General features: G+C 34.3%; 2 protein-coding genes and 2 long non-coding RNA genes across 5 annotated transcripts; 2 read left to right on the top strand and 2 right to left on the bottom strand.

Annotated features, from left to right (window-relative positions):
• Positions 1 to 7,491: 7,491 nt before the first annotated feature.
• On the bottom strand, positions 7,492 to 11,329 carry LOC127132363 (uncharacterized). Of its 2 annotated transcripts, XR_007806679.1 has the most exons (4): positions 11,166 to 11,264; positions 10,027 to 10,086; positions 9,673 to 9,896; positions 7,492 to 8,437 (listed from the first exon to the last, which is right to left on the bottom strand). It is a non-coding gene; the product is annotated as an uncharacterized LOC127132363 (long non-coding RNA). The 2 variants fall into 2 exon arrangements; XR_007806680.1 differs by having other exon boundaries at positions 9,673 to 11,329.
• Positions 11,330 to 12,874: 1,545 nt separating this feature from the next.
• LOC127132361 (protein AUXIN RESPONSE 4) lies at positions 12,875 to 16,278 on the bottom strand. The gene is made up of 2 exons (XM_051061305.1): positions 15,020 to 16,278; positions 12,875 to 13,309 (listed from the first exon to the last, which is right to left on the bottom strand). The coding sequence occupies exons 1-2, from the start codon at positions 16,175 to 16,177 to the stop codon at positions 13,076 to 13,078; spliced, it is 1,392 nt and encodes a 463-aa protein (XP_050917262.1). The 5' UTR covers positions 16,178 to 16,278; the 3' UTR covers positions 12,875 to 13,075.
• Positions 16,144 to 17,308, top strand: LOC127132362 (uncharacterized). The gene is made up of 2 exons (XR_007806678.1): positions 16,144 to 16,282; positions 16,759 to 17,308. It is a non-coding gene; the product is annotated as an uncharacterized LOC127132362 (long non-coding RNA).
• Positions 17,309 to 17,563: 255 nt separating this feature from the next.
• Positions 17,564 to 21,555, top strand: LOC127129532 (zinc finger BED domain-containing protein RICESLEEPER 2). Its single transcript, XM_051058694.1, has 4 exons — positions 17,564 to 17,758; positions 19,680 to 19,749; positions 20,034 to 20,710; positions 20,815 to 21,555. The coding sequence occupies exons 1-4, from the start codon at positions 17,564 to 17,566 to the stop codon at positions 21,553 to 21,555; spliced, it is 1,683 nt and encodes a 560-aa protein (XP_050914651.1).
• Positions 21,556 to 24,667: the final 3,112 nt, after the last annotated feature.

Genomic DNA, 24,667 nt, shown 5'->3' with positions numbered 1-24,667 from the left:
TTAATCGTAGTTTCCATTTCAATTGTCAAGTTATCGATGTTAAACAAAGCGATGCGTGGGAGGAAACCCTCGCAATTTTTATTTTTTATGCATTTCAATTAAATTTTTGCTTTCTAACTAGAAAATTAAACTCCCAGAAGCATGACGTTTGCCACATATATCATGGTGTCCTCCATGAACCCCATACACGAAAATTTCAGTTTTTAACCCTCTTTTTGACCTTCCAACTTCATTTCCTACACTTCATCCACCCATATTTATTCTTCCATTTTCCCAAAACTTCTTCATATTCATTCACTCTTCCGACTTCCACTTTCCCACTCCTATTTAAACCAAAATTCATCATTCTCATCTCCACCATATTCTTATTTCTACAAACCTTCACCCACACCAACTTCTTTTACTTTCTTTTTGATTTCTTATCAATGGCATAACAAGGGAATGCTTATTTCAATGGTGTTATATTTCGGGAAGGAAAATGGCGAGAGGGAACAAAAGAAGTATGAAGCTCTGCTGAATCGGGAAATTATCCCGACAAGGTATGCAGATGATTCATGCTTACGTAGCCTAGAACAATTTGACAGTGTACACTGGATGATAAATACTTTAGGCTTATCACATTTTTATGCACATACAATTTGACATTTTTATACAGATGATTCACTACTAGCACTGCCAGAACTGTTAGTTTTCAAATGTTTAATAAGGAGTATGCATATAATATTGACCAAATAGCTGAAATGTTGAATTTTCCTTATTGAGAGGGTGTTATTTGTGAAACACCATTAGAGACCGATTGGGTGCATAGTGTTCGGGAGTTCTATAAATAATTGACAGGGTATGCCATTGATAGTTTTGAGGGTAATGTAACAACTCAGACACATAATTCGGCCATACGCTACTTTCTTCAAATGTTGGCAGACACCATTTTTGGCCGAGATAATACAAATAAAACAAATGCTAAAGGGTTATTTTACTTGCATGTTGTTTTTGTACCGACACAGGTTAATTCGGCCCCATTCATGATAACCCATATGAATGCATTTCATACCGCTAGGAAGGGGCCTATCTCCTTTGGAGGATTAATTACCTCAATTGCTCGTGATTTAGGGCTTGGTACAAAGCTTTCTACCCTAGAGCTCTTACCACCTTATTTCCTTGATCTTCGCGCTTATAGTCACATGCGTCTAATTAGAGCCAGGCATGATGAGAGATTTTTGCTGATGGTTCATAGCATTGCTATTGATAGTGTATTTTTTACCTTGCCTGAACCATATCGATGTGTGGAATAGGGATGATTGGATTTATGATTTGCATGCTGATGCCGAACCGAAGCCCATGGAAATTTCTGAGAAAATGTCATTGTTAATGGTGCTACCGATGATGAGTTTGATCAGAGAGAGCGAGCCTTTCCTATGCATGAGCACCCCACCCCACCATTCACCATATATCCCTGATTTAGCTACACACATCATACATTTTTTCTGACCATTTTGAAGGTGCCTCTTCCAGAGCTACACATGTTTCACTTGATGACATACTCAGTGAAATGTGTGCTCGAAGTGCTATGTATGCTGAGAGAGATAGCATGATCGATGCCATGCATCAACAATAAACATAGATGATGCAGTATATGCGTCAAATGCAACATGCATCCGGGAAGCAATCTCCATAAGAGTATAATTATGTTGTTATCAGGATGACCTTTGATGATGCCCTTTAGGAGCTCCACCTCCGGAATGATATTGATGTCGAGCGTGACACCGTGCTCCGAGCTATGTAGAAGTAACTTAACATGATGGCACATATTTTGGTGATATAAGAACAATAACATAACTATGCATGACAGGCCGAGCATAATATAACAAACCTCACCGAGCGTATGATAGAACTGCATATGGGGCTGGAGGATATGTCACAGTATATGAACACTATGGGTATTCCACCTCCTCCTCACTATGGTTGTGAAGGATATGGACGAGGTCGAGGTCGTGGCCGACACTGATTTTCTTCACCAGGTTCTCTCTTCTTTTTCCCACTTTTATCAAAACATTTAGGACAATGTTTGGGTTAAGTGTGGGGGAGGAACTGTAATGTTTTCTTTCCATTTTATTACTTTTTAGTTAGATTTGTTTCTTTTATAGTTTATTTCATGTTTATTAGGATTTTAGTTTAATTGTTGCTAGTTGAGTCAATACATGTGTTATCGAGTCATTTATGTGTGTTTCTTGTTGTTTGTTGATTCTCCAATTTTCTCGAGTCATACCAAAAAAATTGACTTTGAAATTCATTGCATGATTAGAAAGTGTTAGGCTATATATATGAAATTGAGGTTAGATTGTGGAGACTTGGAAAAACCGTACGAAATTGGTATCGTTTTAACATCTTAAGTCTTCGAATATGGAAGCCGATTTGAGTACTTATTATGTTATAGCCTTAAATTCTCATCCTTTAATAGTCCTTAAGTAGTTTATTTAGCAGTCAACATCATCCTAAGCACACACTACGTAAGAAGTCGATGCAAATAAGTGAATGACCTTAGACTTAGAAGAAAGAAAAAAGGAATAAAAAGGAGTGTTCCTTCTAAGTTAGGTGACCCTTACCCGGTCATTTAACCCAACCGTACAAATATCTTTACTTATTAGTATTTGAGCCAAAGTGAAAATAAAATAAAATAATAACAATGATAAGATCATAGTCACTAACAAATTATCTTACTATGAGTGTGAAAGGATAACGAGCTTAATGTGATTGCACTAGAATAAAAAAGGACGAAAAAGAGGATGAGTAAGTTAGGCTTGAGCATAATAATATGATTCAGATTGGTTTGCATAAGAGGGAGGCTTATGACCGCACAATTGCGTATTTGTGTTCTTACGATACCCTTAATGTGCAAGTTAGTATCTATCAATACAATCTTAACCAAAGTAGAGTTTGTGGCCCAGTATGAGTATTTGAATGCCATTGTTTTCATGAGTATTAACATTAGATTATGCATTTCTCAAAGCTTTTTCATATGTGTAGCAGCTTTCTTGAGGACAAGCAAATGTTTAAGTATGAGGGAGTTCGATAACCCTGAAACAAATCACATTTCCGACTCGATATACTTGCATTTTTATCTGTTTTATATCCATTTCATGTCTTTATGTAGTGTTATATTGGTATTTTTGGCTCGTTGCAGGTATTTTCCAAATAGGAGTTAACATATGAGAAAACAGAGCAAATAATAGCAAAAGATTGAGAAAAAGGACAAATCAACATGAAGAAAGTCAAAGGAGAGCGTTTTGAGCTTGTGGCGTTTGCCACAGGGGCATGGCGTTCGCCATGTCACCTTCACTTGCCACGTCCCCACGTTGCACTCATGGAGTTCGCCATGAGGCCATGACGTCCTCCATGGGCTTCGTGTCCAAAATTTCAGCAATAGAATTATTGAGTCTTCTCCCACTCCCACATATTTTTCTCAACCGACCTCTACACGATTTCATCCCATATTCAGCAATTGAAAAACTATATATAGGCTTAGTTTTTAGATTTTTATCATCCAAGTTTTCTAGTTTTAAGTAGGCAGATAAAGTCACTCTGTAAAAGTGCTTAATTGTTCACATCGGGTAAGAAGTACATCGTAGCTTTAAGAATTTTGAAGTTTCCTGCTTGTACTTTGATCATTCGTTGTTTAGGCTTGCCGTTACTTTAATTCCAAAAGTTCTCTTTCAAGTTTTGCGGTTTTCAATTCCTGCAATGCGTTATTTTCAGTACGTATATTTCTTCTTTAATTTTTCGGCACTTTATTATTTTGAGTTTCAATATAGTAATTGATGTTTCTATTTGTTCTATTAATTTTAATTGCTACTGTTTTGATTTTAAATTTCACATAGGATCATGAGACACACACACACACATATATATATATATATATATATATATATATATATATATATATATATATATATATATATATATATATATATATATATATATATATATTGCATACTAGGTGTTGTTACTACTTTATATCATCATCAATATTATCCATACTAATTATAATATGAGTATTATGCCAAGTATGTCTGGCTAAATCGTTTCGAGTCTGGAATGTAAGGACCGTCATTTGATGGTACTCGCATCAAAGTTGAAAACTATTGATTAAATTAGGATTCGTTTTAGGACTGATTTTTATACTGTTTTAAATTATAATTATTTATCGTGAAAGCGTTAAACTTAGAGATATTGGTTCCGTTTCAAAAGAAAGGAACCCGTATCTTAGATGAAATAATAAAAATCAGATTTTAAAGTAAATCAAGAGCGACAACAAAGATTATTTTAAATTGCAAAAACAAACATTTTTAAAAATAAAATTTATAGGAATAGATGTGTTGCGACATCAGACATTTGTAAGTTTGAACTCTAGTGCTATGCGAGCGACAACTGCTATCATCTTTAAATATGTTTTTCACCTAAAATGACTTTTTAATTAATTCAAAGTTCTTAATTTTCAAAAAGATAAGTTTAGAATAAAATTCGGTTTTGGTTTAGCGAACGCAAATGATTCATTTAAATTAAGTTTCTTCCTATTAAAGAAAAATATTGTCCCAACAATCAGACTTAGCTTTGGGTACTATTGATCGACGCAAGCCATATTTCGGTCTCGCTTCTATTAAATATTTTTATAAACAAACTTGCTTTATTTTCCATTTTAATTCTCCTTCTTATCCAAAACCTGATTAGCCTTAAATTCACATGACAATAGTAGATAGCGTAAAGTTGATTATAATTCCCCGTGGATTCGACAATCTTTTATACTCCGATACATTTTGTACACTTGCAGAAAACATTTAAGAGAAGGAAAACATAGATCGCACCAGTTACCAGTCCTACTCCATTTAATGGAATATCAATGTCATTTTCAAGAATGTCCCACAACTCATCATCAATACCTATGATGTGAGTGTATATCTTACTCTTCCACCATTCGAACTCTGTAGAGTCTCTATTGAAAGTTAGAGGTCTATTTGTGTAGTTATTCTCTTCTGAAGTACTATAATCATAGTTTACACAACAGTGTTTCTAGGACCGCCAGAGGTTTCAGACATATCGGTCATGGTTTTCTCTCAGGATCTTTTATGTACCATGATTAAGTGTTGAAAGCACAAATTATGCTCTGATGTCAACTGAATGTGAGAAAAATACAAGCAGGGGATTGAATTGTGTTGGTGTTCTCTTTCTATTCTGAAAATCTCTTATCAGATTCTGCACACAAGGTCTAGAATTTGAATCAGAGTTAAGAGTTAGTAGTGGATTAAAACAGTTAGAGGTAGAAAGGAAAGAGAGACACAAGCAGTTATCCTGATTTCTCCCACAAATCGAGAGTATTCCAGTTCCATTGCACTTCCAAGAGATTTTTATTATAATCAAAATTGATTACAATTGCTCAAACACAACGCAAGAGACTTCTAATGTTCAAACACACAAGTAAAAGACTTTCATGCTGATCACACAAGCAAGAGACTTCAGATGATCAAACACACAAACAAGAGACTTCAAATGCTTAAGGACACAAGCAAGAGACTTCCAATGCTCAATCACTTAGTAAGAGACTTCTTAAATTCTAACTTACAGTTAAGAGAATGTGAAAACTACACTTGATATACAATCATAGGTGTAGACAAAATACAACACATAAAGACTATTCAAAACTTAAGAATTTCTAGAATATACAAGTGCTAAAATTCTAGGTTAAACTTGTGCTTTTTGTTTGACATAGTAACAACTCTTTGAAATTCAATAGCTCGACATATTTTTTCAAGTCTTCAATTCCTTATATAGAAATAAAGAAAAGAGTCGTTGAAGAGTTTACACAAGAGAGTCTTTGAGAAGCTTGATTCAAAGACGTTGAGATGTTTCTCGATATGGTTAATACCATTGAAAGCTCATTTGAAAATCCTTTGCTACAAAAGGAATTATACGTTGCATCCCAGCTATAAGATATGTTAGTACAAAAAAATACAACTTGTCGGTTCAAACAAACCTACCAATTGGCTTGTTTTCTATGTGAATTGGTTGTGTCACACAAATCCCCACCGGATAAATTACCATTTTCTATGTGAATTGGTTGTGTCACACAAATTCCCACCGGATAAATTACATTTCTTTTTTTATATATTGATCTTTTCAAACTGCGTTACCTTGCGATTCTCCGTCCAACCACCTTTCGATTCTTCGTCTAACCAGTACGATCAATCAAGTTAAACTGAGATTTAAAACACTAATAAAAATAGATATATCAATTAGAATCGATAAGTAGATATCTCCCTAAGTACGGTCTCATTTGAGAATTCATAAGAGAGAGTTTTTTCCTTTAATAGACGAGGATCTAAAAGTTAATTAAAATAACTATATATATATTCATATAATTTTTTGTTTTGTTGTTGCAACTTAGTGATTGGCTCCAAGGATCTTTTATGTGAAATTCTACATTCAAATTTGAATTATCATATTTCTTCCTCTCCGCACATAAGATAAGCATGGACGGAGATAAAAGGAGAATACTCTTTAAAGCAGAATGGAGACAAGATGAAGAAGGAGAACATTTTTTATAGTGGGAATGTGTAGAGCCCTCGCCACCCTCTCTCTTCCCCAATGACATTCTATATAGTAACAAAAGCAAGAAGAGAAAACACGAATGAAAACCAGGTTTTGTTTAAAAAGTATATTTCTTAAACAATGCTGACATGTAGTCGGACTGAAACTAAAGAAAAAACTAGATTTTCAAACCATGTTGTAGATACCAATGTGAATATATATATATATATATATATATATATATATATATATATATATAATATATATAATATATAAAATGTATTCGGATGAACTTGTATATTTCAATACCGGACGTTTAAAATTAATGATAACATGTATTTAATGTATTTGGGGTGAATTTATAATTATAAAATAGTAGCATTTATTTTCCTTTATATTCGGTCGTATTCATTCATTGGCACATGCAAGCCCAATTATGTTGACTCTCTGACTTTGTTTTCTCAATGCATTTTACATCTCGCATATGTTGTTTCTCATTCTCATGTATATTCACTATATTTTTCTCTCCAACGGTCAATGATGCGAGGCAATAATCAGATTTCAACTTCAATTAAATCCAATGACCGTTCTTGACAAAATCAACTGAAATAAGTTTATGTCTACTCTCAGACTTAGATGGAGATAACACTAGTGGGAAGAAAGTGATGTTAAGAATATGGTATTATTATTTAAATATTAAATATTTTTTTGTCTTTAATATTTAAGTAATAATACTATAATTTGTCACAAGGCCGGCCCAGCCCGCTTAAAGGTCTAAAGACCAAATTTTGTATTTCACATGACCCTTGTACCTTGAATTCCACTCAGGGGCAGTGGGCCATTCTTTGGAAGATTGCAGGACTTTTAAGAATATTGTTCAGGATCTTGTTGATACTAACAATAACAGCAGACAACACCAAACTCATCATCATATTAACACCAAAAATTCAATAACAGCAACATCAAGCATTCACACTTATTTTAACATATTTTACTTAACTAATGTTAGACGGTTGTGTTTGAGAGAATACCGTCCTTAAAGCCAAAGCCATCGCCTTTTCCTTATCCGCCAATTCAAAAATATGAGGCTAAAAGGAAGGATTGGAAACCGTTAGAAACTATCGAAGCCTCCGAGGTATTTTTTTGCACTCTTATCATTGTATCAACCGTTCGATGAATCCATTTTGTTAGGTACCTTATATGTATGTATAGTGATAGAGATCCGAGTATGAGAGATATAGGAAAATAGTTATATGGTAAATAATGAGTGGGGTAGGCAGCTTAGTTGGCAAGTTTGTTATGCTTCTTAGTAGTATATAGAGTGAGGTGAGGGAGTGTGAGATTGTTATGGAAGTTTATAGTTTGTTTTGGACAGTTTGATTTTTGCCTCTGTAGGGCATTAGGATATTCATCCTCTTGCATTTACCTTTCGGTTTCAGAAATAATACACTATTTCCATATTGCCTCTGTAACTTGTGGTTTTTCGGGTTCCTAACATATAGGCCCAATCATCTTAGGCCTAAAAGAAAACTAGAACATCCTTTGAAATGTATAACCGCTCATTGAATAGAGCCACTGGTTCTGGTTAAGAATTGACATATTCTATTTATCAATTTTTTTCCTTTCATTTTTCAGATTATACCATGTCCATGGTGTGTGGCAGCCGAGACGGAGGAGAATAAAAGTTTGACGAAGGATGTGGCGGCCGAGACGGAGAAGAATGAAAGTTTGACGAAGGATGTGGCGGCCGAGGCGGAGGAGAATGAAAGTTTGACGGAGAATGTTGTCTCTTTATCCTTGGGTGATGCACTTGCTCAGCCTAAAAACCGAAGGAAGTTAGCTCTGTCTCCACCTCAGCCTGCAATACCAAGGAGGTCATCAAGGACGCATGTTGGTTAAATTCAGTTAATAAAATTTATAAAAGATCCAATCTCGTCTCTTCATACTACTCCGATTTTAGTTTTAACGAGTGGCGGTTTGTTTCAGTTGGTTAAATTCAGATAATAAAGTTTAAAAAAATTCAATAAAAATTCTGAGTCTTTTTGGGATCGGAAATAACGAATTCGGAGGTGAATTGAACCAAGTATGCAAAGTTGTCTACAAGCAGCCAGGGGGGTGTAAAGCTTAATACAGAACTTGAACTAACTTCAGCCTACAGTCCACACGATTGGGCTTAGAGGGAGGTGTGTTTAGAAATTCGTTCTAGGCCCATTCAATCCATTCATTGATCCACTCTAAACATCAGCTTTAATTTTTTAGCATATTTCTTAATATTAACTAATTAAAGGAAAATGAGTTAAAGAAAATAAAACTGAAGCAGTACGATGCCGTTTTGGACCTTGGATATCTACTCCCACCGGTTCACAGTAAAAGGAAGGAAAAGAAACACAAAACCACTTTACACAGTCGACGGCGACCCCTCCCGTAAACTCTTCCTAAACCTGAATTTAGCAACATCAATCGCAGAAAAACAACCACGTTCGTGAATCCATTCATTGTTATGCCCTAACCGCTCTGCTCCGGCCCCCCTCCACTCTTCCTCGCGGAATCTCACATAGGAACCACATTTGTGCGATGCATGGGGATGGTAAGCAACACTACTTTAATGGTTGTGTTCCGTCTTTGAGGTAATAATTTCAATTTAATATCCTATTTTTTTTAATATATGATATTTCTCATATCTTTATTTCCGCTATTAATATTTGACAACATCAATTAGGATATTGCATTTAGAAGAATAAAACCTTTACAGCCAATGCCAAACTCTGGTTTTGCTTATCTTCTAATCGAAAGCTACATGTCTAAAAGGACGGATTGGAAGGCGTTGGAAATGCTCGAAGCCTCAGAGATATATTTTTTTTGAGGTATATTTTTTTTGCATTCTATTCATGCATATAAAATTATGTTTTATGGTATCATAGAAGGACTAGAAAAAGTTGTTATCATTGTATCAACTGGTCGATCAATTAAATTAGTTGATGCAACAATATGAGTGACTATCCGAAATTAGTTGACAGTTTTTGGAATAAAATTTACATTTGATCCAAAAAAAGAAGAAGATAATACTACAGTTTTTGGAATAAAAGGCAGTACCTTCTATGACTGAAAAAGCCAAGACAGTGGACTCTGTCAACTCATTGTGTTTGATGGCTGATCGAACAGTTGATACAATGATAACAACTTTTTCTAGTCCTTCTATGATACCATAAAACATAATTTTATAAGTTAGTTATGCATGAATAGAATGCAAAAAAAAATGTACCTTTGAGGCTTCGAGCATTTCCAACGCCTTCCAATCCGTCCTTTTAGACATGTAGCTTTCGATTGGAAGATAAGCAAAACCAGGGTTTGGCGTAACAGTGATGTTGTCAAATATTAATAGCGGAAATAAACGATATGAGAAATATCATATATTAAAAAAATAGGATATTAAATTGAAATTATTACCTCAAAGACAGGAGCACACCCATTAAAGTAGTGTTGCTTACCATCCTCATTCATCGCAGCCTTCAGTTTACGGAAAGATTCACAAATGTTATCAAAAATGATTTTTGTCCAGTTAACCTCTTCAAATGTATTCATGTCTTCTACCATTCCCCAAGACGATACACGCGGCATCTTGGGATTAAGGGAGATAACGGAAATTGCTCAATCAAAAAATAAGAAAGAAGTTGTTTGAAGTTTGATTGACTTTGCTCGTCATCTATGGACATTTTTTTCAAAAATATCTTAATTTTTTTTTGAACCGTCCGAATCAAATTTTTCTTTCAAGTCAAAAAGAAAGTCATAATTTTTTTTGCAGCAGTGTATACTAAACTAGTCCCGGTATTTTTAATACCGAGGACTTGAGCGACCTCTTCAGCACAAAAAGAAAAGGACACATCATTGTTGAACACAAAACTATTTTTTTTCGGGTCATAAACTTTACAGAAAAGGGAAATTAAAGAGGCAGAGCTCTCTCTTCTATTGCTAATTCGTAAGAAATTGTAGAAAACGGATTTTTCCATTACAGCCCTTTTTTCAAAACTTAACTCAAGGTCCACAAGCGTTTTTAAGCTTGCAACAAGCTTAAGAGACTGCTTCTCTTTTGTATCCTAGAAAACAAAATTAACTAAAGATGCAGAACTATTTAGGGTTTTAACATGGTAAAAATATTCAAACAAGACAGATATGCAACACTAAAAAAGTCACTAAGGAAATTTAATTCATCTATAATATTGGATATTGGATAGAGTACAATCAATTGAAAAACAAAACAACTTAAATTCAATATCACAAGATAATCACTACATAATTGAAACATTGGAAGAATGAAACAAAACTAAAGCAAACACTAAAACTTAAAACATATCTGATATTCAGGATAATCAATTGACAAACAAAGCAATTTCAATCCGATGATAACACACCGACAATAACTAAACAACTAAAACAAAGTTAAAAAACACTAAACAAAATTTAATGGAAAAAAAACATAGAAACATCAGTAGCAACATAGAAACTTCAATTGGGGAAAAAACAACTTCAATTCAACATCAGTAGCAACATAGAAACTTGCCTAAATGAAATTGAAGAGAGAGACTTACCTTTATTGAACTTGACGATGATGAAGAGTATTCTGTCGCCATGTAAGAAAGTGAGAGAATTGGTTCAAAACCTTTAATTTATGATTGTTGTTATTTAAGGACATTCACACTTGAAAATATAATCAATTGAAAAAAGTTTTATAACATTAATTTAATAAATAAAGAATAGGAAGGAGGTCTATGATTCCAAATCTAAAACATTAGAATAAATATTAAATGTAAGTTAATAAATATTAAATGTAAGTTAAGATCAAACTTACGTAAAAAGACACTGTTAATAATTCAACGCATTAGCGTAATAAAAAAGCAGACAAACGAGCACGAGTGTCCATAACTCAAAATTAATACTCGATTCGATTCAAAACAAAACACTCCCGAGAGTGCTATTTGTATTTGACATATTTGGTGTGTATAAGATGTTTCCCTCATTTGATGAACTTGTATATTGCGAATTCAGTATCATCGTCAACTTATATATATATATATATATATATATATATATATATATATATATAATATATATATATATATATATATATATATATATATATATATATATATATATATATATAGATATATATATATATATATATATATATATATAATATATAAAAAACAATAAGAATATAATGTTATCATAACTCTAAAGCATATTAACAAATCATACTATTATTAATATTTCTACAATAAATATCAATATCTCAACAAAAACTAAAATAAATTACTCATAATTTATCAAGTATTCATAATTTAAAATAAAAACCATAAGCTTCAAACAAAATATACTTGAAATACTAATAAAATTAAATCTCATTATAGTGACCATTCCAACACGAATCCAAATCCAATGTCATTAACCCAAGTCCAAATCCAATCTCATTATAGTGGTCGTTTCAACCCGAACCCAAATCCAATCTCGTTACAGTGACCATTCCAACACGATTCCGAATCCAATCTCATTAACCCGAATTCAAATCTAATCTCATTATAGTGACCCTTCCAACCCGAAACCAAATTCAATCTCATTATAGTGGCCGTTCCAACCGTGTAGCTTAGGCGCCTGGTGCACTTTTCTTGGTTGTGTCAATATGTGCCAAGATAACGGCGAGTGTGATAATAGAGATTGTTGGACAATAAGTTTATTGATTCATTTATACCCACAAAAAATTATATTATACTAATTATTGATTATTTATTAATCCGTTCATAATGCAAATTTATTATGCACTTAGGAATAATTTTCAAGCTCTGTTACCGACTCAGGGAGAGAAATCAGAGAAAAGGAACAAGTTGCTCTCGGTTCCCATTGAATATGGAAAAGTGAAAACAGTCAGAATACATGTAGGAGCAAAAAAAACTAGGAAGAGAAAGGAGGAGCTGTGATGATAACTTATTGTTTTATTCTCTTTTAAACAATACAGTGTCCAATATATTGTGTATAGGCATGTTACATCCATTTACTCTGAACTGCAAATTTTCTTATATCTCAAAATTACACAAACATGTTGCAGCAATTTTTTAAAGTTACAGCATACATATAGATCACGGTATAAATACATTCTCATATTTCTGCAATGAGATTTTAAGTAGTACATCAAGCATTACTAAGTCATCTAAATAACCAAAATACTTCAAGTACATTTGATCAACATTTCATATCTAAAAACACCTTCAAAAAAATGTTCCTAAATCTAATCACAAAAACAGGCTTCAAAGACCAAAGAAGAGCATAAGATGCAATTAGATTTTCAGTTAGAACAAGAGTCACCCTAGTCATAATTGTTACATAGCCATAATTTCTCACCACCCTTCAGATTTTGAAAAAGTAAAACAGCTAAATTAAATAACATACAACATTTCGACTTTAGTTGAGTGTGATGTCTCCTAGCGTGTGTATTAGCCAGTAATATCTAGTGACCAAGCCCATATGCATTCATATAACCAGCTTCATGGATTTGAGCTTCGCCAAGACGATCATGTCCATGACCATGATGATGATCATGACCATCGTCACTATTTGCTTCATCCAGTTTCTTCTGTATGTGATCTGGGATGGGGGACTCCTGCTCAACTTTTCTGACAGTCTTTGGTAGCGACAAGACAAACTGAGAAATTTTTTCAGCTATCTCAACTGCCACATCCTCCTATAATCACAAATTGAGTTAGTTTGAATAGAAAACAGAAAATAACATCACTGAGTGAAATTGCGATTTATGTGATGCATAAACACAAATAAATGGTTTGAGTGAGCAGGAACCGGATGTGAAAAAAAAAATCAGGAGGCTAGAGCAAGGTTTCTCAGCCTTCTTTGATTGAAACCTTTAAGCAAAACCAGGAAACAAGTTCATTACCACAGCATCATAGTTCTCCTTCTTCTAAACCTCAAATACAGTATTTAAACATCTTCTATCCCCAAAGGAACCAATATTACTATTCCTTCCTGAATTTATGAATGAATATACTGAAGGGAAAGAATTGCATATAGTTCTTTAAATACTGAGAGAAGGTTATGTTCTCATTCTGTATCTGATATTAGTATTTTACTAATTACTACCACAGAGTAACATGATCAATTAAGCTCAACTTCATCACTAAAGGACTATTGTAGCTGGTGATACTGAGACTCACAGTGGTTGAAAGTAAAACTTAAGTGCTACAAGTTCTTTAGCCAATTCTAGATTGATTTCCCTAGTCCTTTGTTGTAACATACAGCAAATAAACATGTATAGTAAGTTTTTGTACAACATTTACATCTATAATAAGAACGTCCCAAATTATAAGAGACGACCAATGATGAGTCGAAGTCAGGAAGACATCTGAAAAGCAACAGTAAAACAGAACTATTTCAGAACGGCAAATTGGCAAACACTATGTATGCATATATGGAAGAGGTTGGCACATGTCAGAGTTGTAGCAATAGAAAAAGAATCTGCTTTCACTAGACTATCTTTAAGATGGAGCATTTGGTTCCTTCTACCCCAAATTAGGAAAAACCTACATCAACTAATTGAGCAAAAAAGGAAACATAATGGGTGTATATGAATGCTGAAAAGTTAACATTGACGTCTGATGGAAGAGCAGCTTAACAACAACAACAACCTAGAAAACCTTTCTGACTATGTAATGGAAGCTTAAATAATTTAAAAGTTATATAAATCAAACCATTAATTACAAATGATTAAGAAGTAGTTTTATCTTTCACTAGACTATCTTTAAGATGGAGCATTTGGTTCCTTCTACCCCAAATTAGGAAAAACCTACATCAACTAATTGAGCAAAAAAGGAAACATAATGGGTGTATATGAATGCTGAAAAGTTAACATTGACGTCTGATGGAAGAGCAGCTTAACAACAACAACAACCTAGAAAACCTTTCTGACTATGTAATGGAAGCTTAAATAATTTAAAAGTTATATAAATCAAACCATTAATTACAAATGATTAAGAAGTAGTTTTATCTTTGAACTTAATGCGTGACAGACATTATGGCGTAGGTTGATCCATGTAACCACCTAATGTTAATTTGTTTAACTCTTCTAGAAAGTTTAGACAAATACTAACATAATCACAAAATCTAGTGCTGAAACGATTGTACATTTAATCTGATCAAAGTTTAAGAACAATAACAATGGCCAGCTCATTCACATGTACAAATAATAATACAGTCACTTCTAGTTCTTCCCAAATTCTCTGTCTAATTCATCCCGTTGGCATTTTATTCCAGCATTTATTTCAATCCAATTAAACAATTCCACACAACAAATAAATAAACACAAAATCATACACAAATATAGAAACACAACACAAGGCATGAAAAGTAATACAAAACAATCGTCAATAAATTTTGTACACACCTGAGCCCACCGGCCTCCCGAATGCGTAACAAACTTTGCCCGTGGAAGAGCGCCGGCAACCCGATTCCCTTCCCGGCTCCATTCTTCAGACCAGTCACTAGACCAGATCACTTGCACTGGCTTATCCTTCAATCCATCAGAACCACCCCATTCCGCTAAATCAAAGCTAGAATTCAAATTCTTCCCAATAGCCACAACAGCCTTCCTCCCATCCCCAGCCTTCAACAGCACCCTATGTGCATCAACATCCAAATCACCAATTCTCTTAGAACAGCAAAAATTCACCACTTTCGCAAAAACCGAAGGAAACCCTAAAACCACCTCTCTAATCAAAGGAACCCTCAAAACCCAAACAGGAAAAGCACCCAAATTTTTAGTCCCCGTGTCAATAAGCGTCAAACTCGAAACCAAATCCGAATTCTCCGAAACCCAGTTTGCACTAAACCCTAAAGCCGAATCATGCAAAACCAAATGAACAGGAGCCAAGCCTAATGCACCAACAACCTCTCCCAAAACTTTTCCAATCTCTTCTGGACCCAAATCAATAGGCTTGCTTACTTTCCTCTCAGACATTCTATTTATAATCTCCTCATAAGGAATCTGACCCGTTTCAACAATCTGATCAAAAGCCCAGAAAAAACCCTTCTCTTGAATCTCACTATAAACATAACTAACCCTCCCAAAAAACCCATCAAACCCATCCGCTGAAACCTCAACTGATTTATCAGAGAATCCATAACCCGGGAGATCAATGGCAATAACACGAACACCTTTCGTGCAAAGAGATTCAACAACGCTGCTATAGGAGTACGAACTCAGAGCTTGACCGTGTACAACAAGAACGGTTTCAGAAGGTGGTGGAGTGGTGACCGGTGGTTGGAAAACGAAGAGATTAACGGGTTGTTGGTTGGGGTGAGTTTGGACTTTGATGATGCGGCCATTGGAGTAGTGTTGACGGAGGGTGGTGGGTAAGTTGAGGAACGATGTTTGTGGTGAGGAATTGGAGGAGAAAGAAGTGAAGAGGTAGTAGAGGGTTATGAGAGAGAGGGGGAGAGTGAAGTATAGCCAGAAAGATAACTGGTTTGGTGGTTGCGTTGGTGTGGTTTTGGGCGATTGTTTAGGTTGTTGATCTGGTTCTTGTTCTGTAATGATCGCCATGGGTGATGGAGTTTGGGAGGGTTTTGAAAGGAGTTTGATTTATTCATTTTGAGGCTTTAAATTGAAAAAGTGAGATCGAGGGGACATCATCATTGCATGGAGTGGGTAAGTAAATGCAGAGTCTTTATCTTTCTTACTTATTTACTCCCTCAATTTCTCAATTTTTGACTTTTTACGCGTACCAATAAAACTAATTATTATGGTTATTTTTCAAACAATAATTTTTCTATTATCTATAATACCTTTAATTATTTATTACATCCATTTTATTTTTCTTCTCTATAGTAATTACTTAGGGATAAATTTGACAAAAGTGCAATTATACTACATTGAAGTTTGCAAGTGACAATTAAAAAGGAATAATTTTTTTTCAAAAAAAATGACACTTAAAAAGAAATGGAGGGAGTAAGTTTTAACTATATCTCGGATCTATTTTAGTTTTTTTTTTAATGATTAGTTAGATCATTTGTCTCGTGGAAATTAGTTGATGAATTGGAGTCTGGTGAGAGTTTTAAGTTAGTAATGTTAACTTTGTCATTTTCATTTCATCTTCGTATCTTAATATAGCAAAACCCTAACAGAGAAACTTGAAAGCATATTCAGAGAAGACGACGGAGACGAAGGTGATAGCAAAGGTGAAGATGAAGGTGAAAGCGTAATCGAAGGTGGAGAAAACGAGGGTGGTCTTGGTTAATATTAGTTACATTGTTTTGATTTTAGGATTTAGGGTTTGTAATGCTTTTTGGTGTATTTTTCTGGAAGGTTTAATCTTTTGTGGTATCTCTCATTTTAGGGTTTTCGCCCTTAGGTAAGAATGAATGAATGGTTGTGTTTGATTTTAGGGTTTAGGGTTCATGATGTTATGTGTTGTTTTTGTTTCCCCTTAGCTAATTTTACGTTTTCCTGGACTTAGGTAGAAATGGATGAATACTTGTGTTTGAAAACTCATCATGGTGGTGAATTTATAGACAATGAACAAACTGTGTATGAAGGAGGAAAATGAGAAGAATTAAAAATTGATATGGATAGGTGGAGTTACTGTGAGTTGGTAGGTGTACTGAAGGAACTATGTTATATTAAGGTATATACCATTTAATATAATGACCCCACCTTTGGGATGAATGTCTTAAATGATGACAAAAGAGCATTAGACATTGTTGACCTTTGCAGGATCCATTTGAGTGTTGATGTTTATATACAACATCACCTATCCCAACCTGTCCCAACCTGAGTATGTTAAGAGTCATATTCCTGAGGAAATAACTAATCCTGAGTATGTTGAGAGTCATATTCATGAGAAAAAAGATATAATTGTAAAAGCTTATTGAAGAGATAGTTATAGAGGGTGGGCATGGCGTTGAGGTGCAGGTGGTGATGGGTTGAAGGATGGTGGGTGAGGTGCATAATGGGATATATACTGATAAAACCAATATAGATGTGTTGAATGTTGATGCAAATTCTGATGACAGTGAGGATGAGAGTTATAATTATGACAGTGCTTTGGAAGTTGTCTTTGATAATTCTGATGAGAGTGAAGTTTATACTGGAGAAAGTTTATTTCACGTTGATCATTGTGGTGCAGTAATTTTAATTTTTCGATCACTTTTGCGCCTGATTTTTATTTGTTTGTTGTCCGTTTGTTTTAATTTTTTAGTCAAAATTATTGTCGTAATTAAATATAAGCAATCGGTCTTTTGCTTACATCTAATTTCGTGTGGTGGTATTTTATTTTAAATCATCAAAAGAAAGTATTTTTAATTCAAATTAAATCCATTAATTGTGCTTTGGATCCCTTTTTATCTGGCCAATTCATGACAACTCATCATTGATCAATTTGGCAACTCATTTTGTGGTTGAAGCACAAAACGTGGGATTGGGTAAAATATTCTTTTTGGAAGGACCACATTTTGGGGACCATCCATTGAATGAGCACCACGTGATCACAGGCTAGCAAATAAGGATTTTGCTTTTTGCTCAAATGAAAGGGACACGCGGCGCAATATGGGGGGGGGGAGAAAAAAATTCTCAAAATTAATAGAAGGAAGTATCATTGGTTGACAAGAAAAAAAAGACGAAAAGGAGGGATTCACACACAGGGGTTAGTAAATGTTTCTCTGAAACTTTTCTCTTAAGAAAACTCTCAAAAACAAAAAGACACATTTGTTGTTTCGATTTTTCACTCTTCTAATTTATAACTTCCTTCCACTTTAACTCTTATCTCCTCCTTAACCCACCGTCATTTTCCCTCATCTTCTTCCCAACCTACACAAACCTGTAACCACCTTGTAACCTCTATCATCCAGCTCCGACACCACCAACCAACCGTTCCTTCACTTGTCACCTCAATCCATCCTCGACGATCCCCTTACAACAACCCTCTCCAAATTTGAACAACCATACCCCAACCTTACCTTCATCCTTACCTCCTTCACCACAGCTCGAACCTCTCAAACATACCACTCTTCGAAACACCCCTTCCTTTGTTCACTTCACCAATAGTGGTACTTCCTCTGTCTTGCTTCTCCCGACGGCATACCCTTGGACACAACTCTTATCCGCCACTAAACCTCTAATAGCCTCCTTAAAACCACCAACAGACCTCCATTTCCACCATAGAAAAACCACCAACACACCTTAAACATACATTGTTAACAACCACCCATCCACTTCTTCTTCTTCTTCCATCCGTCTTCATCATTTATGCACAATACCACGAAACAACCTCACTCGTTGGCGAGAGGAGCAACAACACAACCGTAAAATTTTCATCTCATTTTCTCTTCCATTTATTTGTTTTAGTCCATATACTTCTTTTGATTTTCGATTTTTTTCTCTCATGTATATATGATGTTATTTGGTCTTAGGAATAGGTGGAGTTTTATTTATGCAAGTTGGTGTGTGTTTTAAAGAACAATGCATGATGATTTATGTGTATACAGTAAGAGAGATTTGAGTGTGATGTGGGGAAAGAAGCAAGGGATATCGAAAGAGATGATTGAACAGTGATTTTTTTGTTCATGAGAATCCATGATGCATTGAGTTAATGTCATTTTGCTTTTTGCTCCATTATTTTAGTTTTCCCCTTATATATCATTAAATACCATTGTTTGACATGATGAGGTAAATGGTTTAGTAGGTTGAGGCTTATGTCTCCTAATTTCCATGACCCGAGTTCAACACTAGTAGGCCACACATTTTCTCTTTTTGGGGTTTCTGAGTTTGATTTTAATTTTTCCATTATTCTCGTTTTTTCCTTCTAAATTTGTTTTTTAAACTACCACCACTTTAAAAATAACGTTTTTTAAATATTGTACCATTTATATGATTTAATTTGTATCCTTTTATATTATTTTTTACTTTATTATTATTATTAACTATTTTTAAGATTTTAAATATGCCCATTTATTAGTATTGCATTTTCCAAAAGCAAAACCTTTAGTATTCCTTTTTAGATTTTAGGTTTTAGAGAACTTTCTTCATCCTTCATATTACGTATTTTCAGTCTTTGTTCTCTATTCTGAAGAAAAAAACTTTAACTCTTTCTTCCAGATTCAACAATTTTTTCAATAGAGGTAAATATTATTATTCTCATCATCTGATTGTTTTAGTAGCTTTGTCATTTTTTACTGTGTTCTGAATATGTTGAATATGTTCTTCCTGTATATAATGAACTATAACTCTGTTATGAGGATTTTATTTATTTTCTTTGTTTTGTATATGTTCTTTCTGAATCTATTTTTCTTGGTTTGAACTAAATATATAACTCTGTTATGAGAATTTTTTTATTATGTTCTATTTAAAAATTTTAATGATTTTTTTAATGGAACTTGTGATTTTATTTATTTTTCTATTGTAGATATGTCATACAGTACCTCACTTGAATCATTGGGAGATTCACAATCACCACCAAAAGATGGAGAAGAGTGTTTAAATGTATTGAATCCTATCATTGATTTAAATGCAAATACTAATGAAGAACCACTAACAAATGAATCAACACCGGCAAATGAAGTTGTGAATGAAGAAAATGTTGAGAGCAGTGACATTGTTATTCAAAAGTCCAAGAGGAAGAAAACTTCTCTAGTTTGGGATCACTTCAAAAAAGTGGAATTAAAGAATGGAAAAAAATGGCAATGTATACACTGTAAAAACAATTATTCTGTTGTTGCTAGTGGATTAACCAGTCATTTGATGAGGCATTTAAAACAAACATGTCATGTTTACAAGAAGCTAGTAGCACAACAAAAAAAATTAAACTTTCAGCCAGCAAAAAGCAAGATTGATGAGAAGCTTTCTGGACCACTACTAATGAATTCAGGAGGTAAATATGATCATGAAAGACAACGAGAAGCCACCGCACATTGGATTATGATGCATGAACATGCATTTAGTATTGTTGAGGAAGAAGGTTTTCATTTTATGATGAAGTGTTCTAATATTTCATATGAGAAAATTAGTCGGAAGACATTGAAGAATGATTGTATTGCTGTTTATGAAGCTGAAAGAAAAAAGTTGAAGTCTACTTTAAGGACAGTAAATAAGATTTTTTGACCACTGATTCATGGAAGTCACAAAATCAGAAGATAGAATACATGGTGTTAAGTGGCCATTTCATTGATGCTGACTGGGTTTTGCAGAAACGCATTCTTAGTTTTGTTCATGTTCCTCCTCCTCGGCGTGGTGTTGATATTACTGATGCTATCTTCAAATGTCTTAAAGATTGGGGTATTGAAAATAAAATATTTAGTGTGTCAGTGGATAATGCACATTACAACGATAGATGTTTGAAAGAGTTAAAAGTTCTGATTTTAAGGCACCGGAAATTAGTGTTAGATGGAAAGTTATTTCATGTGCGTTGTTGTGCGCATATACTAAATTTGCTTGTTCAAGATGGTATTGGGAAAATAGCAAAAATAGTTGAAGACGTGCGTGAAAGTGTGAAGTTCATCAATCAGTCTGAAGCAAGGTTGCAAACATTCTCACAAATAGTTCAACAACTAAAGCTTGGTGGTAAAAAATTAAATCTTGATTGCCCTACTCATTGGAACTCCACCTATCAAATGTTGTCAGTTGCAATGCAATTCAAAGAAGTCTTCCCTCGTTTTCAAGATCGAGAACCAAGCTATACAACTCTTCCAGATGATGATGATTGGGAAAAGGTTGAAAAAGTTTCCAAGTTGCTAGAGGTATTTAATGTTGTTACAAATATTATTTCAGGTAGTGAATATCCAACTGCTAACTTATATCTTGCTGAGGTATTTCGAATCAAACTAGTTTTAGATCAAGCTATCCAAGATGAATCTGATTTTATGAAAGAAATGGCAAAAGCGATGAAGGGAAAATTTGACAAATATTGGAGCCAATGTAATCTTTGTTAGACGGTGTGGCTAGTGATCGAGAGGGGGGGTGAATAGATCACCTCTTTTAAATAAACGGATTTAAAAAATCTTATCAGAGTTATTGAAATTTAGCGGAAAATTACAGTCCCGAATCGACTTCCGTCTAATCTGAACCGCTACTAGAAAACCGGACACGCGAATTTATTGCTGGATTTGAATAGGAACGATAGAGAATATTAACACCAGAATATTATCAAATCAAATGCACTTATCACTAAATTCTGATTCCAATGAATAAAACTCAGCTGACAGTTTTGTCAAACATTTGGTGTGTATGTGATCAATGATGAACAATGGTGGAGTTTATATAAAGAAGTTTTCTTTCCACTATTGTATCACGAAATGTATAGCCACAATCCACCAACTGAAATCACAAAACTGTTGAAAACGTAAAGATAGATAAGGAAAGAATACGATACGCAGAGATTTGGTAAGGAAGTTCCCCACTGTCGTCCTCGCGTGTGGGTACGTCTCCCTCTCAATTTCAAATGAAATTGAGAACTGTTATTATCAATAATGCCGAATTCGTTGATGCAAGGTTACAATACAAAGACAGAAATCTAAATCCCAAGATATTCTTCTTGTATAAAACCTCCACTTGATCTGAGCTCGATCAAGAATTTCCTGCAAGAAATTGCAAACAATTCACCGGTTCCACTACCTGTTTGCGAAATTACCCAATTTCCAAACCCTACGCTGCGGCTGGATCTGTTCTGCAAACGTGACTAACAAACCCGCAAGAACACTCCAGTTCTTGAAGGACAAACCATTTGGTTTTTCCTCGAAACCCCCTTCAACCTTCAACTCAGCTAGATCCTCGATCGTTCCACTGAACACCTCAGCTAGATCCTTGATCGTTCCACTGAACGTTATCTCGTTGATCCTTTAATCCAAAGAACAAGAATGATTATGTGTTGATGTTCTTGAAGAAAAGAGATTGAGAAGATGAAGAAGATGAAGTCTCTTTCAGGTTTCTAACTGCTCAAAACAATTGCTGCTACACACTCATTTGATTTGTGTTCAACTGTTTTTCACTTCTGAATTCGTGCTATTAACTGAGCTGTCAAAATACTTCTTATATGTGAAAGACAGAAGCTGTTAGTAGACAAAACAGAATTATGTATTGATACAAAAGATTATGCATCGATACATACTGTAGCTTTGATTAATTTTAGAGAATTAATACAAGCATGTATCGATACAAAGCTCGTATGTATCGATACATAGAACATTTTAACTAAGCATGTATCGATACAAAGCTCGTATGTATCGATCCATAGAACATTTTAACTAAGCATGTATCGATACAAAGCTCGTATGTATCGATACATACTGAAGCAAAAACGTTTTGTGATTTAAAACAAATTTATGTATCGATGCAGATGAACATGTATCGATACATACTGACACAAAACAGTTTTTATGAGTTCTTTTAAGAAATGTATCAATGTGGATCTTTATGTATAGACACGAAACAATAGTATAGGCTAAAAACACAAATGAAACATGTAAAATAATGCACAACTAACAATTAGACAATGATCACACAATTTGCTATCATTCAAAACTTATTCAAAGTAAAGAATTTGCTCACAAACTCCCCCTTTTTGATGATGGCAAATTTTTAGCAAGATGTGTGATACTCCCCCTGAGTTTGTGCATATCTGTCAACATCTGCATTTCTCCCCCTTTGTCAACATCAAAAAGAAGAACAAAACAGTTTTATCAAGGCAACATGTTGTAGCAGGACACAACAAAAATGATAAAGAAGCTAACAATCACAGAGAAGGAAGCTTAAAAAGTAAAGAATTACTCACAAAGAATGACAAATAAGGGCAATAACACCAGAAGTAAGCAGAAGGAAATAAGCATTTAACTAGTAGAAAGTATTTAAAAATTACATAAGCCAAGACATATAAGGTGCAACTAATCTGAAAGAAAAAAAACACAAGCAACATGCAATGAAATGCAGTGAAATGAAATGATGATGGTTTAATGTGGTTTAATGATGGTTTGTGAGAAGATGTGATAAGAATTGTTGATGTGTAGATCCATGAGTGAAATAAAATGCATTTAATCCAAATACCAATCAGTATGTGTCGATGCATATGGGAATGGATCGATCCATGTCACGCATTTTTGTTTTTAAAGGGTCTATGTATCGATACAAACGACGAATGAATCGATACATACTGAACCAAACCAAATTTTAATTAATTTTTATGCAGTATGGTTATGCATTATGAAGTATGTCATGATAATGATGCCCAAGTATAATTCACAAATCAGATATTAATGTTCAAACAATATATGCAAAGAAATTCACATAAACGAAAATAAGGAATTTTGTTCTAACATACACAATCACATAGTTCTAAAAGAGATATAGAAAGGAGTGATATTACCTCTGTTGATGTAACCTTGTGAGGTATAAATGAAATCTAAAACAAATATCATCAACCAAGGTGAGGCATAATATAGATAAGAACAAACATGCTTAAGACAACAATGGAGAGAGATCTAAGATCCCTAATTCACGACGAATGTTGAAGAACGGTTCCGTTGCCAAAGGTTTAGTGAAAATGTCAGCAAGCTGGTTTTTAGTATCAACATGCTCAAATACAACGTCTTCTTTTTCAACATGATCGCGAAGAAAGTGATGTCTAATCTCTATGTGTTTAGTGCATGAGTGTAAAACAGGATTTTTAGTAAGGTTTATGGCACTAGTGTTGTTGTCACATTTTATTGGAATACGTTTGAGTTGAATGTTAAAGTCTTGTAGTTGTTGCTTTAGCCACAAAATCTGAGCGCAATAACTACCGGCTGCAACGTACTCAGCCTCTGTAGTTGACAAAGCCACAGATACCTGCTTTTTGCTATGCCAACTTACCAAGGAGTTTGAAAACAAGTGACATGTACCACTCGTGCTTTTCCTATCTGATTTGCAGCCAGCAAAATCAGAATCGGAGTAACCTACTAAGCTACAATCACTTCCTTTGGAATACCAAAGCCCATATTTAGATGTTCCATGAAGATATCTAAATATACGCTTAACAACTTTCAGGTGTGATTCCTTAGGATTTGATTGATA

This window comes from Lathyrus oleraceus, chromosome 3, assembly GCF_024323335.1.
Source record: "Lathyrus oleraceus cultivar Zhongwan6 chromosome 3, CAAS_Psat_ZW6_1.0, whole genome shotgun sequence".
Lineage (NCBI taxonomy): Eukaryota > Viridiplantae > Streptophyta > Magnoliopsida > Fabales > Fabaceae > Lathyrus > Lathyrus oleraceus.
This window is presented reverse-complemented; position numbering and strand designations above follow the sequence as displayed.

Bases quoted from the DNA above. Each gene is read 5' to 3' on its own strand.
- LOC127129532 (XM_051058694.1), top strand. From the start codon at position 17,564: ATGGTGGGTGAGGTGCATAATGGGATATATACTGATAAAACCAATATA. The intron at 17,759-19,679 runs GTAATTTTAATT...ACGTATTTTCAG, and splicing joins ACGTTGATCATTGTGGTGCA to TCTTTGTTCTCTATTCTGAA. The intron at 20,711-20,814 runs GTAAATAAGATT...TGGGTTTTGCAG, and splicing joins TGAAGTCTACTTTAAGGACA to AAACGCATTCTTAGTTTTGT.
- LOC127132361 (XM_051061305.1), bottom strand. From the start codon at position 16,177: ATGGCGATCATTACAGAACAAGAACCAGATCAACAACCTAAACAATCG. The intron at 13,310-15,019 runs GTGTGTACAAAA...TTGTGATTATAG, and splicing joins CGGGAGGCCGGTGGGCTCAG to GAGGATGTGGCAGTTGAGAT.